Genomic DNA, 12,171 nt, shown 5'->3' with positions numbered 1-12,171 from the left:
AGAGGGGGGGGGGGAGAGAGAGAGAGAGAGAGGCCTGACTTCCAGGTCTAAACCTTTCAAATCTCTTCTTTTAACATTCTGGTGAAGTATGTGTCCTCTGTGAGACAGTCCTAAAGACAGCCTTCAGGTGAAATCTTAATTTTTAGTTCTTCCTCATCTCCTCCTACATTAAGTTTCCTTCTGTCCGATACAGCTATGCTTGTTGTGCAAATAGTCAGGATACCTGCTACTCCACGTGGTGCGGTCAGTGCCCCCCCCCACTGGTAACCTGTTAAAAAGGTTAATCTTGTGCACACATTGTATTTGTTGCTTTCATTTTGTCCACTTCTGTGTCTTAACTAAAATCAGCTAATAAAAAAAATGTTCAGCCATGAGATTAGATTTTTTTGATCCCCTCAGGTATCTAACATTTTGAGAAAGTCAGGTGTAAACATTACCTTGTTGAGGGCCTCCTTGCTGTAGTGTCGTATCCCCTCCTCATACTCCCACCACCAGTCGCTGCCTTAAAGAGACTGATTATTACCAAAATGTAAAATTGAAACTCTTCAAATGGCCCAGTGAGCCACTTTTAACACATTTATGGATTAAATAAGTAGTTTTCCTTTGACAATGTCATTTACAGTACAAAAATTCACCTTTATACATCACTACTTACTTTATTCCTAGGTGTACAAGTACTAATGTATAAATAGTTTGTTGCCAGATCATAACATTACGCAGGACAAACAATCGGTCTAAAAAAGGCCCAGTTTCGGGGGCTGTTGGAACAATAAATACAGGCACACAGCCTCACATGTGCTCTGCCCTCCGGCTTGTTCTAGCACTTACCTTTGACAGAGCGGGATGTGAGCACACATGTTGCCACGGCGATCCAAAGCCACTCCATAGTAGTGCATACGCGCCAGTCAATGGGTCACCCCGGCCTACGGACTGCACAATGCGATGCCGAGTTTCACAGCGTTGTCACTTTGTCTCGCCCACCCTCTAAAGCTAAGTGAAAACCTGCAGGTCCATTGAGAGCCAGTCAGTGTTCAGTGTCAGCAGCACAATAGCTCATTAGAATAACAAGATTTCACAGGTTTTCTACTTCATAAGGTTTGCGACTTTCAACATTTAGGCAATGAAGACAACATTCAAAACAACAGTTAAATATCCATTTATTGTTTATTCATTTCTTTATAAACTTGTATTTGTGATGGTAAAAATGCCGTCTTTTCGACGATCTTGATCAAGGATTCCATTCAAGACAAATTGTGAGCTGCGTGGGTATCGATGGGTGAAAGCTTCTCTTTCTTACTCTCCTACAAATAACATTTAACTGTCCTTTTAGACTTCATACACATTATGCTGATGTACTGGCAGGTAAGTTCTCAGTAATTCTAACAACAAGCACATAATGTGGAGCTGAACAAAAGCACATGGCAAAATCAGAAGTTATTCTTGTTCTGATAAATACTGTCTGGCCTGACCCACGGCCTCACTTCTCAGATTGGAGGTCCATCTGAGCTGAAGGGTGTAGGCAGAGCACAGATCTCCAGCTTGGACTTTTGGTGAGTGGGTGGAAATTCTCACAACAGCTGAAGTTGTGTAACCAAATGCTTACAAACACACAAACACACACAAAACCCAATCCACTTCCTCTACTGTAGAAATGATCCAAAGTTTGAGGCGCTGCTATATTTAAGGCTGCTCCAGTTTCTGCATTGGCTAACACAAGGCTTCATGAACAAAAGATAAAAAAAATGAGCATGTGGGATGAGTGTTGAGCTACTTTCCACTAAAAAAAAAAAAAAAAAAACAACCACTAGAATGAAATCAAAGCCTGTCCATGGAAAAATATCACACCAGCGTACGGTACACATGGAAAAACTGGTCTCCGCTTTCATTCACTGGATTCGCTTTTTCTGACATTTGTTTTTTAAATCGAATTTTCAAAAGCCTGTGCAACCTGCCTTCACTACACTTGGAGAGTGAAAGGCGCGTCTGCATGAATATTCAAACAGGATCTGCATCAAGGCTTTTGGTGACAGCTTAGTTTTGAGTGACTTCAGCAGCGTCTCATTCTTTCTCCACGTGTCCGCCATGTTGAAAAGGGCATCAGACATGAAACTGCGTGCTTGAAATTTAATTATCTCTTCAGTCCAGCCTTTTCATCAATCAAAGTAAACAACTTAACAAGTTTCATCTTCTTAAACTATTGACATGACATGGCTTTAAAATGTTTTAGCACTGTTAATTTTGAAAGAACAAAGCTGGTGAATTGCAGGCACGCACACCTGACATGTCAACTAAACAAACAATTAACGAATGCAAAACTGCGATGCAAAATGAATCCAACATTTGTTCACTCCTTAAATATCTAGAATTAAGGTGCCAAAAATCCAAGTCCGCAAACTGATGAGAGAAAACATGCAAAAACATGACTTTCTTAAGCAACAAGATCAGGGCTAGCAAATAAAATTATTCTAGTTCACATTTTCGTGCCTGAATATTTTTTAGAGACTGCTCAAAATTAGGATTGAAGCAGTTTGACCGAGTGTCATCAAAAAAGGGAAAGTGAGAAGAAACTAACGTACATGCCGGATTCCAACTAAGCTGACTATATTATTAGTCAAGTCCAAAATGTCTTTGATGTGGCAACCGCATGGTTATTTCCACAGTGAAGACATGGGTGCTTCCAGCAGTATCCTGAGTCACAGACTAACAAGTCCCAAGTCTGTGGTATCCTATCAACTCTCTGTTCGGTAGCAAAGTCACTTCCACTGCCTTTCCACGGCACAGGACCAGCATAGTTGAAATGGAGAAAGGGAATTGTGAGACTGTAGAGGTCAGCTGCTCTTCAAGCATGTGGAGGGTAGAGGTACTCAGACTAGCAGGTATTCAGCTAGTGAGCCCCAGCTGCTCCACAGTTCAGCCCGGCAGAGCACCTTGTCTGTCTTTTACTGCCCTCCCTCCATCTGGCTTCCTCTCACTGCTGCTGCTCCTCTTCCTCCCGGGCTGGGCCCTGGGCATGTGTTTCTCCCTGACCCTGGTGTTCAGCCTGGGCTTGCAACTGTTCCTGGGGTGGTCGAGGAGGGGGTGCTGGGGCAGGGGCGGGCAGGCGAGGGGGAACCAGGATTTGGTGTTGGCGTTGCCTGTAGGCAATGACTGTACCTAACAGCAGGGCGATAACAGTCATGAGGTAGAGGTCCCACTCTGGGCCCAGAAGTTGGTCCAGGTCCACCTGAGAAATCAGCTCCTTCAACTGAAAAGAGCCAGAGCCAAATGGGGAGAGGACGAAGGACAAAGACACATAAGATTAATTTCAGCTTCCTCTAATGAAGCTTTTAACACATTACAATACTGAGTTTCCATTTCAAAGCCAAATTGTCACAGATCCAACCCGAGAATTTAAGAGGCACTCACATTAAGATCCTGCAGGTACTGCAAAGTGTAAATCAGACCCAGCTTGCACAGGGCCAGGAAAACTGGGACCTGGGCGTCAGGACTGGCTTCGGCGGCCATGTCATAGAAACGCTTGGCTAAGTGGATGTCCTGCAGAGCCACATGAAACAGTTCTGAATCACAAATCAGTCTGTGCAGCTTTGAATTTGAAGACTAGGGCTGCAACTAACAATTGTTTTCATTATCGATTAAATTTACAATTCATTAGCAATTAATTGCTCATACTCTATGAAATGTCAAAAAAATATGGAAATGAATTTTATGTCTTTTTCAAATTGCTTTTTTGTCCAACCAAGAGGACAAAACACAAAGGCTCTTTATAATCCTTACATTTAAACACCTAAAAAAAGCAATTGTTCTTTGGAAAATGGATGAAATGATTAACTGATTGTCAGAATAGCTGGCCCACCTGCTTGATGCCCAGACCCTTCTCATGCATGTAGCCCAGGTTAAACATGGCTTGGGCGCTGTGCTGCTGCTCCGATGCCAGTCTGTAGTGGATGACAGCTGTCTCGTAGTCCACATCTGTCCCGTAGCCGTAGAAGTGGTAATCCCCCAGTTTTATCCTCGCTACAGTGTAACCTGAGAGTGACAGTTACATCATTGTGTCAAACTTTCACTCTCAGCAGAGGGTTTGCTTTAGCCAACTTGTCTCCTTTTCGCTAAACAAAAGAAGACTCCTGATATGCTAAATGCTATTAATAAATCCAGCACAGACACAAAGCAAATGCGGGGCAGAGTGTGCCTGGATTCACCTTGTGCTGCAGCTCTGGTCCAGTGGAGCAAAGCACGAGGGTAGGTCTCATTCTCACTGAAGATCCTTGCTCCTTCTGCTTGTTAAAACCAATACAACATTCAAAGAACAGGATGTTACTTTTCCCGAAGATGGTTGTTTATCAATACCTGGTGCTTTTCACTTAACACATTTCCATGTTTTTTCTTACTCTGGTCCAGAATGAAGGCCACGTTGCTCTGGGCCACCTCGTAACCCTGCTCAGCCAGGAGCAGATACTGGACCAGCGCAGCGTCCGTCTCACCCTCCTTAAAGCTGCCGTAGGCCGTCATGAGACGCTCTGACCAGCGGCCGCGTTCACACACGTTCTTGAAAAGCTGCAAGGCAGATACAGACGACACCAAAGCATAAAGAGAGACCGTTGGATGAAGACCAGAATGAATGATAACTGTTACATAGAGTTACATATGAAGCACTACATATGAAGCATTTTTAGCATAATATAGAGAGTAGAGCAGAAGCTCCAAGGTGCCTCACCTCCACAGCAGTGTGGCAGGAGCGCATCACACCTGTACCAGTAGCATGCATCTGGGCCAGGTTGTAGAAAGCCAGGATGTGGCCAGCCTGCGAGGCCAGGTTGAAGAATTTAAGTGCCTGCTTGTAATCACGCTTCACACCAATGCCATCTGAGGAACAACAGGAAGAAGACAGAGAAAAACTGAACCCAGCGGAAGAAAAGACAAGTGTCAAGAGAACTAAAAATGATGCAAAGAAAATTAAAACATAATAATATTTAGATCTTTAGATGGAGTAATGAGGTTCAACAGACAGACAACAAGGAAAAAGGAAAAGCTGTGACAGGAGGCTGTGCACCACAAGAACACACCATGCACAGGTGTACACACAGACAATCTCAGCTCTCAACACTCACTGTAATACATGGTGCCCAGCTGGAGTTGTCCGTCCACCCAGCCCTGCTCTGCTGCCTTCTGGAAGTATTTCAGTGCCAGCTCATAGTTCTGAAGACACAAACACACAACTCTCAAATGGCTGCTCTGATTTCAGCATGAGTGACAATGTGATAGCTTCTATTCTTTCCTGTAGCTGCCAGGTTAGCAACACAGAGCAAGATGCTAATTAAAATGGGTCTGAGGGGGTGTATCTTAAAGTTCTGTATGATTTTCAATGAGAATTGTCATGTGTAAAAGGTTTCTTACCACTGGGACACCTCTTCCATATAGGTAGGCCATGCCCAGGCCACTCTGTCCCACTGGATTACCCTGGATGGACAAAAAAAAAAAAGCAACAGCTGAATGAAGAGGACAATGAATGACAACTGACACACATCACCTTAGATGTGCAGCATTCTCTGAAACAATAACTGAAATGATTAATACTGATACAAACACTAAATTGTAAATTAGCTTCAGACAGAGATCAAAGACATTACTCTATGGCTTCACTCTTACCAAGTCGGAGGCCTTCTTAAAGTAATGCAGAGCAGTCTCGTTGTTCTGAGGGAGAAACTCGCTGCCTTCTGAGTACATCTGAAGGACAGAAGGAGTCGCATCTTAGAAATCAAAAATGGTTCTCCAGTTTGCTGACTTCTTATCCCCTCTTTTCTCACAAAATATGAGCTACATATTCATAATGTTTACAAACATAAAAGTGAGACAGACAAGCAAAAGGCATCTATTTGAACAGATATATTTCTTTCCCTCTGCCATCAGACTCCTCAACAGCTAAAAAGAACTCTTTGCACATACTGAGTCTTTACATCCAGTAACACAGTAAACTGCAATATTACACCTTAATATTCAATAATTGCACATGTACCATGCTGTTTACCTCCCCAACATAATTATTCAATCATTTTTGCACAACAGCCAATGTAGCACACATGCACATTTATGTATATAGCTTTACTTTTACATTACTTATTCATAGTTTATATCTTATGTTGACTTTCTTCTCAAATTGCCTATTTTGTTAAATTATTCTATTCTCTTTAGTATACCTTAAACTGTTTAGTGGCATTTAGTGTGGATAGCAAAGTAAGAATTTCATTGTACAGGGAAAGCTCTTTCCTTACTGTGCACATGACAATAAACGCATTAATAATCAATCAATAATCTATATTGAGGTTTTGTTCTTTTTATAGGCAAGGGGAAATTACAAGCAAGATTTTCAGTGTAAATAAACTGTTATTAAACCATTCCAATAAAAACAGACATCTCACCTTGCCGAGGAAAGCCATAGCGTGTGTGTTCCCTGCATTTGCAGCCTGGGTGAAGTAGTCATACGCCCTCTGTTGGACAGGAGGCATCAGGCACACAGTTAGGAGTGCAAATTAAAATGACAGCGATACTTCAGTGAGTATTTATGAAAATAAATGTCACCTGATGATTCTGTTCTACTCCACGTCCTCCATGCAGGTGTAGCTGACCTAATCCCACCTACCAGAGGAAAAAAAGATATTGCACTTAACTTCACTGACACACAATTAGTGTTAGCAAAATGAAAACAATTTCATATTGACAGTTTACATTCACACAATGATATACAGTCTTCCTCTAATTAGGTAACTATAATATGGTTATTTGAATGAAAAATGTTTGACACATATGTAAATTCTCACACAATGTAAACTGCACTCACCACTGTACTATGGTACAGAGTATGGTATGTACTCTCTCTATGCTACATACTGTATTTTATTAGCTTTGTGAACAGAAGAAGGATTCAAAGACAAAAACTATAATGTAATTCTTGTTATATTATAACCCTTGTTGTGTCTGGCTTTTGTGTTGCTACACTGTACTACGGGACGCTGGCTGACTATCTTACCTGGGCTTGTACATCTCCTTTTTCAGCTAGAAACTGATAGTACTGGATCAAATCCTCCTCCAGCATCCCACTGGTAGATCCCGGGTTCTCCACCTCATCCAGAAGCCTGATCCTCTGCACTGCTGAGCCCCCCGTCAGGGACACATCACTGGCCACTGGAGGTGGTGATGAAGAGTAGAGAGAAAAACAATTTTCATGAGGTTATTTGCCCAAGAAGCACAAGAGCATCACATCTGAATATCATACTAAAAACACTGAATTTAACGCTCACCCTGATTTGCCACAAGCCTGTAGTGTGTTAATGCCGACTCACAGCTCTGGGGAACACCCACACCTCCCCAGTATCTGTAACCCTAATGAAACAATAAGAGGAAATGTCATTTGTCTTATACTTTATAAGTAACATTAACCGTGTCATTATGCTACTGGCAAACAAATCAGCTCACCAGGATCATATGAGCTACCAAGTTTCCACCCAGTGCGCCAAAGGTGTAGTAAACCAAGGCCTGAAAAATAGAGAATGTAGGAAATAGAACACTGACAGACATTACATTATTTTTGCAGACATTTCTGTCCAAACTTTCAATACATGCGTTTACAGTAAAACATAACTTCACACAGAACACACAGTACCTTAGCCTGACTCGAGTTAACTCCCAGTCCTGCTGCATACAGAAAGCCAAGAGCCTATGGAAAAGCACAATGTTCCACAACTGATTCTTTAAGCACAAATAAATCAGCATATTTAACAACATGACAGATCCAAATGGTTTCAACACTTTTCTCATGTGACATATTAGTGATTTGTCTTTACCGTCTGAGCTCTTGGAGAGCCCTCAATGGCGAGCTTCTCAAACATTTCTTTGGCCTTGGTGATGTTCTGGTTTATGTAGTCTCCAAACAGCATGGCGTGCGCCACTTTATCCATGGCTTTCTGGTGGCCTTTCTCTGCTACTTTCAGCAGCTTTTCATATAATCTGAGAAAGCGGTTGGACAAGCACAGGTGGTGCAGGTGAAGTCAGATTTACACAGGCATAATAAAAATGGTGTGTACACAACAAACAGTATCACAACACTTAAAGCAAATAAGGATGTGTAGAGTAAAGCCATGTGGAAATAAAGGATACACAAAACAGATATGGTCATAGCACAACTAAATTTACAATCAGATCAAGTATTTTTTTCTTTTAGGTAAACCTGAAACTTAAGGCCACATGGTAATATGACTGTTCATACACAGAACAACTTGACTGGCTCGTGGTCAAACTTCTTATCAGCTTGTGTTAGGTTGCTGGTCTTCCAGCTGTTCTGATGGTTGAAATAAAAATAGAGTGAAGATCTGCCTTATCTGTGTGGTTATATTAATGGGGCTGAATTTAGGCTATTTATCATGTCAGGGAGAGAACTGGAAAGTTTATCATGCAGTCATATTTAAAAATTATTAAATCTAAAAGCAAAAATTTGTATTTTCATTTGTTATCAACAAATCTGAATCCTGCTTTCAACAATATAAATATCCTCAGAACAGAAGGTTCAAAAGCAGGATGATCATCCACTGGAGTAAATGGGAAGGAAGGCACTCACTCTTTCTTCTGGGTCTTCCTGGTGGTGGCATTGAGCATGCGCAGGACAGTCTGATACTGCTCCTCAGCCTCCTCTGCCTGCAGTCTTTGCTGTGCCTGCTCTTCCGCTAAGGGAAAGAGAGAGGAAACCAAAAAAAAGGCAAATGAAAAAAGTGGTTTATAAAACTTTGGCAGCAGAGGGGGGCAATAGTTATTTTGTAAAAGAAAAACTGATGTGCTCTTAGGCCGGTTTCCCTCATCAGTTTCAGTAGCTGAGCATTTCTATTTTGGTAAGAATACACATCCATACTATATAACAATTTATCTTTATGTATTGGCTTTCTGTAGGAAATGTGCCAACCAAGTTGGAAAGTGTTCATCCAACCATTTAAGAAAATATATTTGGCTTATGAACAGCTGCATTTTGGCTTCAAAATAAGATTCTCAAGGTTGTTAGTCACATTTGCTTTGGCAGTTTTTATATTACAGTCAAGCTATTAAGTTGAACACTTACTCTCACAGAAACCCCACTTCTTCTCCTGGTCATAGTCGTAGATTGTGGCGCACCACAGCCGTCCATCCACCCGTCCATCAGTGGTGCAATCAAAGTACTCCTTTCCCTGGAAGAGGAATGGGAAGACGCACGGCTCTCCATGGGCTGTACCTCCATTTACCACAGGAACTGTATTTAACAAATATTTAGTTATATTAGATAACAGAAAAAAAACTGTTACATAAAGCATATAAATAATAACAGAGTAAAAATAACTGAATATAGTACAACAACATATAGAAATATGTTTAAGTATACATTATGATCCACTTTTTCCTGTGAAACACCAGTTCTGGATTTCCAATTTCACATTAAACATAAAAAGCCTGTTAATTTTAATAAATACCAGTGAATTTACATTCACGCTCAACAGTACACTTGTGACAACAGCAGGAAGATTATTAACAATCCCCACATAAAATTACGTGATTGTCTGCAAGAGGAGCCACAGGTGCAAGGCACTGTTAATTTCTCATGGGGTTCAAACGTTTATCCAATCTACCACTGCCTAAAACCACACGCGGCTTTGCACAGTCAGCAAAGTGAACAAACTCATGTGCAACAAAGCTTTCAAAATAAGACAAGAAAGACTTCCTTCACAAAAGAAGTCATGATTCAAGACAAGTTAAACCCTTAGGGCATTGAAGAAAGCTACTGACAAACTGTCACCGCTACAGACAAGTCACATTAGCCAGAAATACTTATATAACAGTCAAGATGTTATTTTAGATTCAATCGGACCAGAGGTTCATGAAATATACATCACTAAACTGTCCTACCAATGAATCAATAGGAATCTTAAGGTCTTCAATAACTTATATGGATCTAAACTCATTTTTTAACATCAACACATTTAATTAGTTAACAATATTCAGCTGTTATATTTGAAACTGCAAAGTCCAAGCCTCAATTTATAAACAGATGCCCAGGCTGCTCACCAACGCTTCTTAATGCAGCTACTCTATAATCAGCTGACATCATCATGATATTTTAGTGGTGTTGTAGTGCTTAGGTGTTATGTTTAAAGCCTCACTGCTGAGGTGTGACTGGAACCACATTTCCATCTGAGTTCCATAGCTATTCCACCCATTTCTGGTTTTCACTGAACAGGCAAAAACAGCTCTTCTCAAAAGGCAGTCTACTACCATTGTACTCAATACATTCAACTCAACAAGACATGTTTAAAGACGTATATGCTCAAAGTTAACTAGTGAAGCAGTTATTCTGTGGTTCATTATTCTGGGTGCAGTGCAGCAACTGTTCATAGCTCATTGTTTGAAATAAAATTGTAGTCCTCACCTTCCTTAGGTTTCTCTTCAACTGGAAGAGGCTGCTCAGGCAGGTCTTCCGTATCTTCCCCCTCTGGTCCATCCCCAGGTGTCGGGTTTTCCTCTTCTGGCTGGGAGACGTCACGACCAGAAGTCACAGAAGAACCAGCCACAATTCCTGAGGCCAGACGGACATCTTCTTCTTCAGACTCCGGATCATGGTAAGACTGCAGAGATTATCAAGTTATTTTAAAGAAACAGATAAAATGGGGAATCTCATGACATATTAAAATAGGTTGTATACAGCTGCAAAAAGCAAATGCTATGAATGGTAAACTCACGCGGTATCTGAAATATAACTTTTTTGTAAATACAAACTTATCAGCGATCTCCAAAATTTCTTCTTTATTGCATTTGAAAGAGTGCAGCAGAACAGAAACTTTTCAAATCAAACAGCCAATTTAGGCAGCTAACATTAATGGTCAGAAGCTAGGATTAGCTTGAAATGATCCATCTCTGTCAAACTATCATGTAAATAAATAAAATCCTGAAATAACACAAAGAGTAGTACAGTAAAACGCAACCCTTAAAAGATAGCAAATAACACGCAAAATAATACCACTAGCATATATGAATAGTGGTCTACTTTCCATCACATTTGCATGCCAATGCCTCAGGTCTGATATACTAACTTCAAGAGCAATTTCAAATGTATCACGACATACCTTTAGCTCTGGTCCATCATTCCCTTGTTGTTCTTCATCTGGAAAGCATTAATAGGGTAAAAGGAAAGACATGAAGTTTAGCTGGACCAATATGTTTGCTAAAAAATACAGCTGCGTGCAACAGTTTAAGAAACTGTTACAGTCGCTTCGGTCGGCGCAGGTATTAATCATTATACAACATGAGTGACATACTTACCAGCTGTTATTCCTTTGACGAAGACTACCAGCAGAATGGTCAAAAAATAAAACGTTCGTGCCGTTTTTAAATACCTCTTACAGCCCATTGTTGACAAGCTAACAATATGCTAGCTGTAGTCGCTGCTATTTCTATCACCAATCATTCAGTTACAGTTGAGTCACACTATGATACGTAGCAGAATTAAACGCACACACAGAGCCACTAAAACCAAAACATATTCTCTCTGTAGAACAACTTAGTTAATTTTAACTACTGTAGCTGTCAAACAACCTGATAAATTCCAATGCAACGCTACGCTAACAGAGTAACTGGCTGAACTGACGTTTAACGTTAGCTAGCTAACAAGCTAGTGTTACATGGCCACAAAAAAGACCAACCAAACAGCGCAATATCTGCACGAGACGGAACTCCTCGTTATACAAATTAGTTGTCGAGTACCTCTAAGTATTGCAAAACATCTGAGTTTAACGACAAAATGATCTCAAGCCTCTGATGTATAACAACCAGACACTATTTGGTTGCGTTAAGCCCCTACTACTGATCGACACTTCCTATTCTCACAATTTGGCCAATCACAGCGCGCTTGGATTGACAGTAACCAATGAACGGAGGCCAAAGATGTGTCAGCCAATCAGGTGCCTACACAATTATGTTTCCAGTTGATGGGTTTGTCCACGACACCAAAACATGTTACGAAGGTAAAGGTAGTTGCTTTGAACATGTTATTGGGAGCAGCACATTAACATATATGAATAAATACTTTGCAAGTATAAAACTTATATAAATAAATAAAACATAAGGTTTATCAACTGTTAGGCAAATGTGTCTTTCCAGGCTACC

At 40.8% G+C, this 12,171-nt stretch overlaps 1 protein-coding gene across 2 annotated transcripts; it reads right to left on the bottom strand.

The window, feature by feature from the left end:
- Positions 1–1,140: 1,140 nt before the first annotated feature.
- Positions 1,141–11,886, bottom strand: sel1l (SEL1L adaptor subunit of ERAD E3 ubiquitin ligase). Of its 2 annotated transcripts, none has more exons than XM_046373468.1 (21): positions 11,329–11,886; positions 11,133–11,170; positions 10,439–10,634; positions 9,101–9,268; positions 8,609–8,714; positions 7,839–8,001; positions 7,658–7,711; positions 7,471–7,530; positions 7,296–7,377; positions 7,025–7,179; positions 6,577–6,633; positions 6,417–6,485; positions 5,647–5,724; positions 5,395–5,457; positions 5,109–5,196; positions 4,715–4,863; positions 4,389–4,554; positions 4,200–4,277; positions 3,854–4,026; positions 3,406–3,534; positions 1,141–3,244 (listed from the first exon to the last, which is right to left on the bottom strand). In XM_046373468.1, the coding sequence occupies exons 1-21, from the start codon at positions 11,414–11,416 to the stop codon at positions 2,969–2,971; spliced, it is 2,436 nt and encodes an 811-aa protein (XP_046229424.1). In that variant the 5' UTR covers positions 11,417–11,886; the 3' UTR covers positions 1,141–2,968. The 2 variants fall into 2 exon arrangements, with proteins under 2 accessions (XP_046229424.1, XP_046229426.1); XM_046373470.1 differs by having other exon boundaries at positions 4,200–4,274.
- Positions 11,887–12,171: the final 285 nt, after the last annotated feature.

This window comes from Scatophagus argus, chromosome 19, assembly GCF_020382885.2.
Source record: "Scatophagus argus isolate fScaArg1 chromosome 19, fScaArg1.pri, whole genome shotgun sequence".
NCBI lineage: Eukaryota > Metazoa > Chordata > Actinopteri > Scatophagidae > Scatophagus > Scatophagus argus.
The sequence above is the reverse complement of the archived record's forward strand: the minus strand, read 5'-3'. Positions and strand labels throughout refer to the sequence as shown.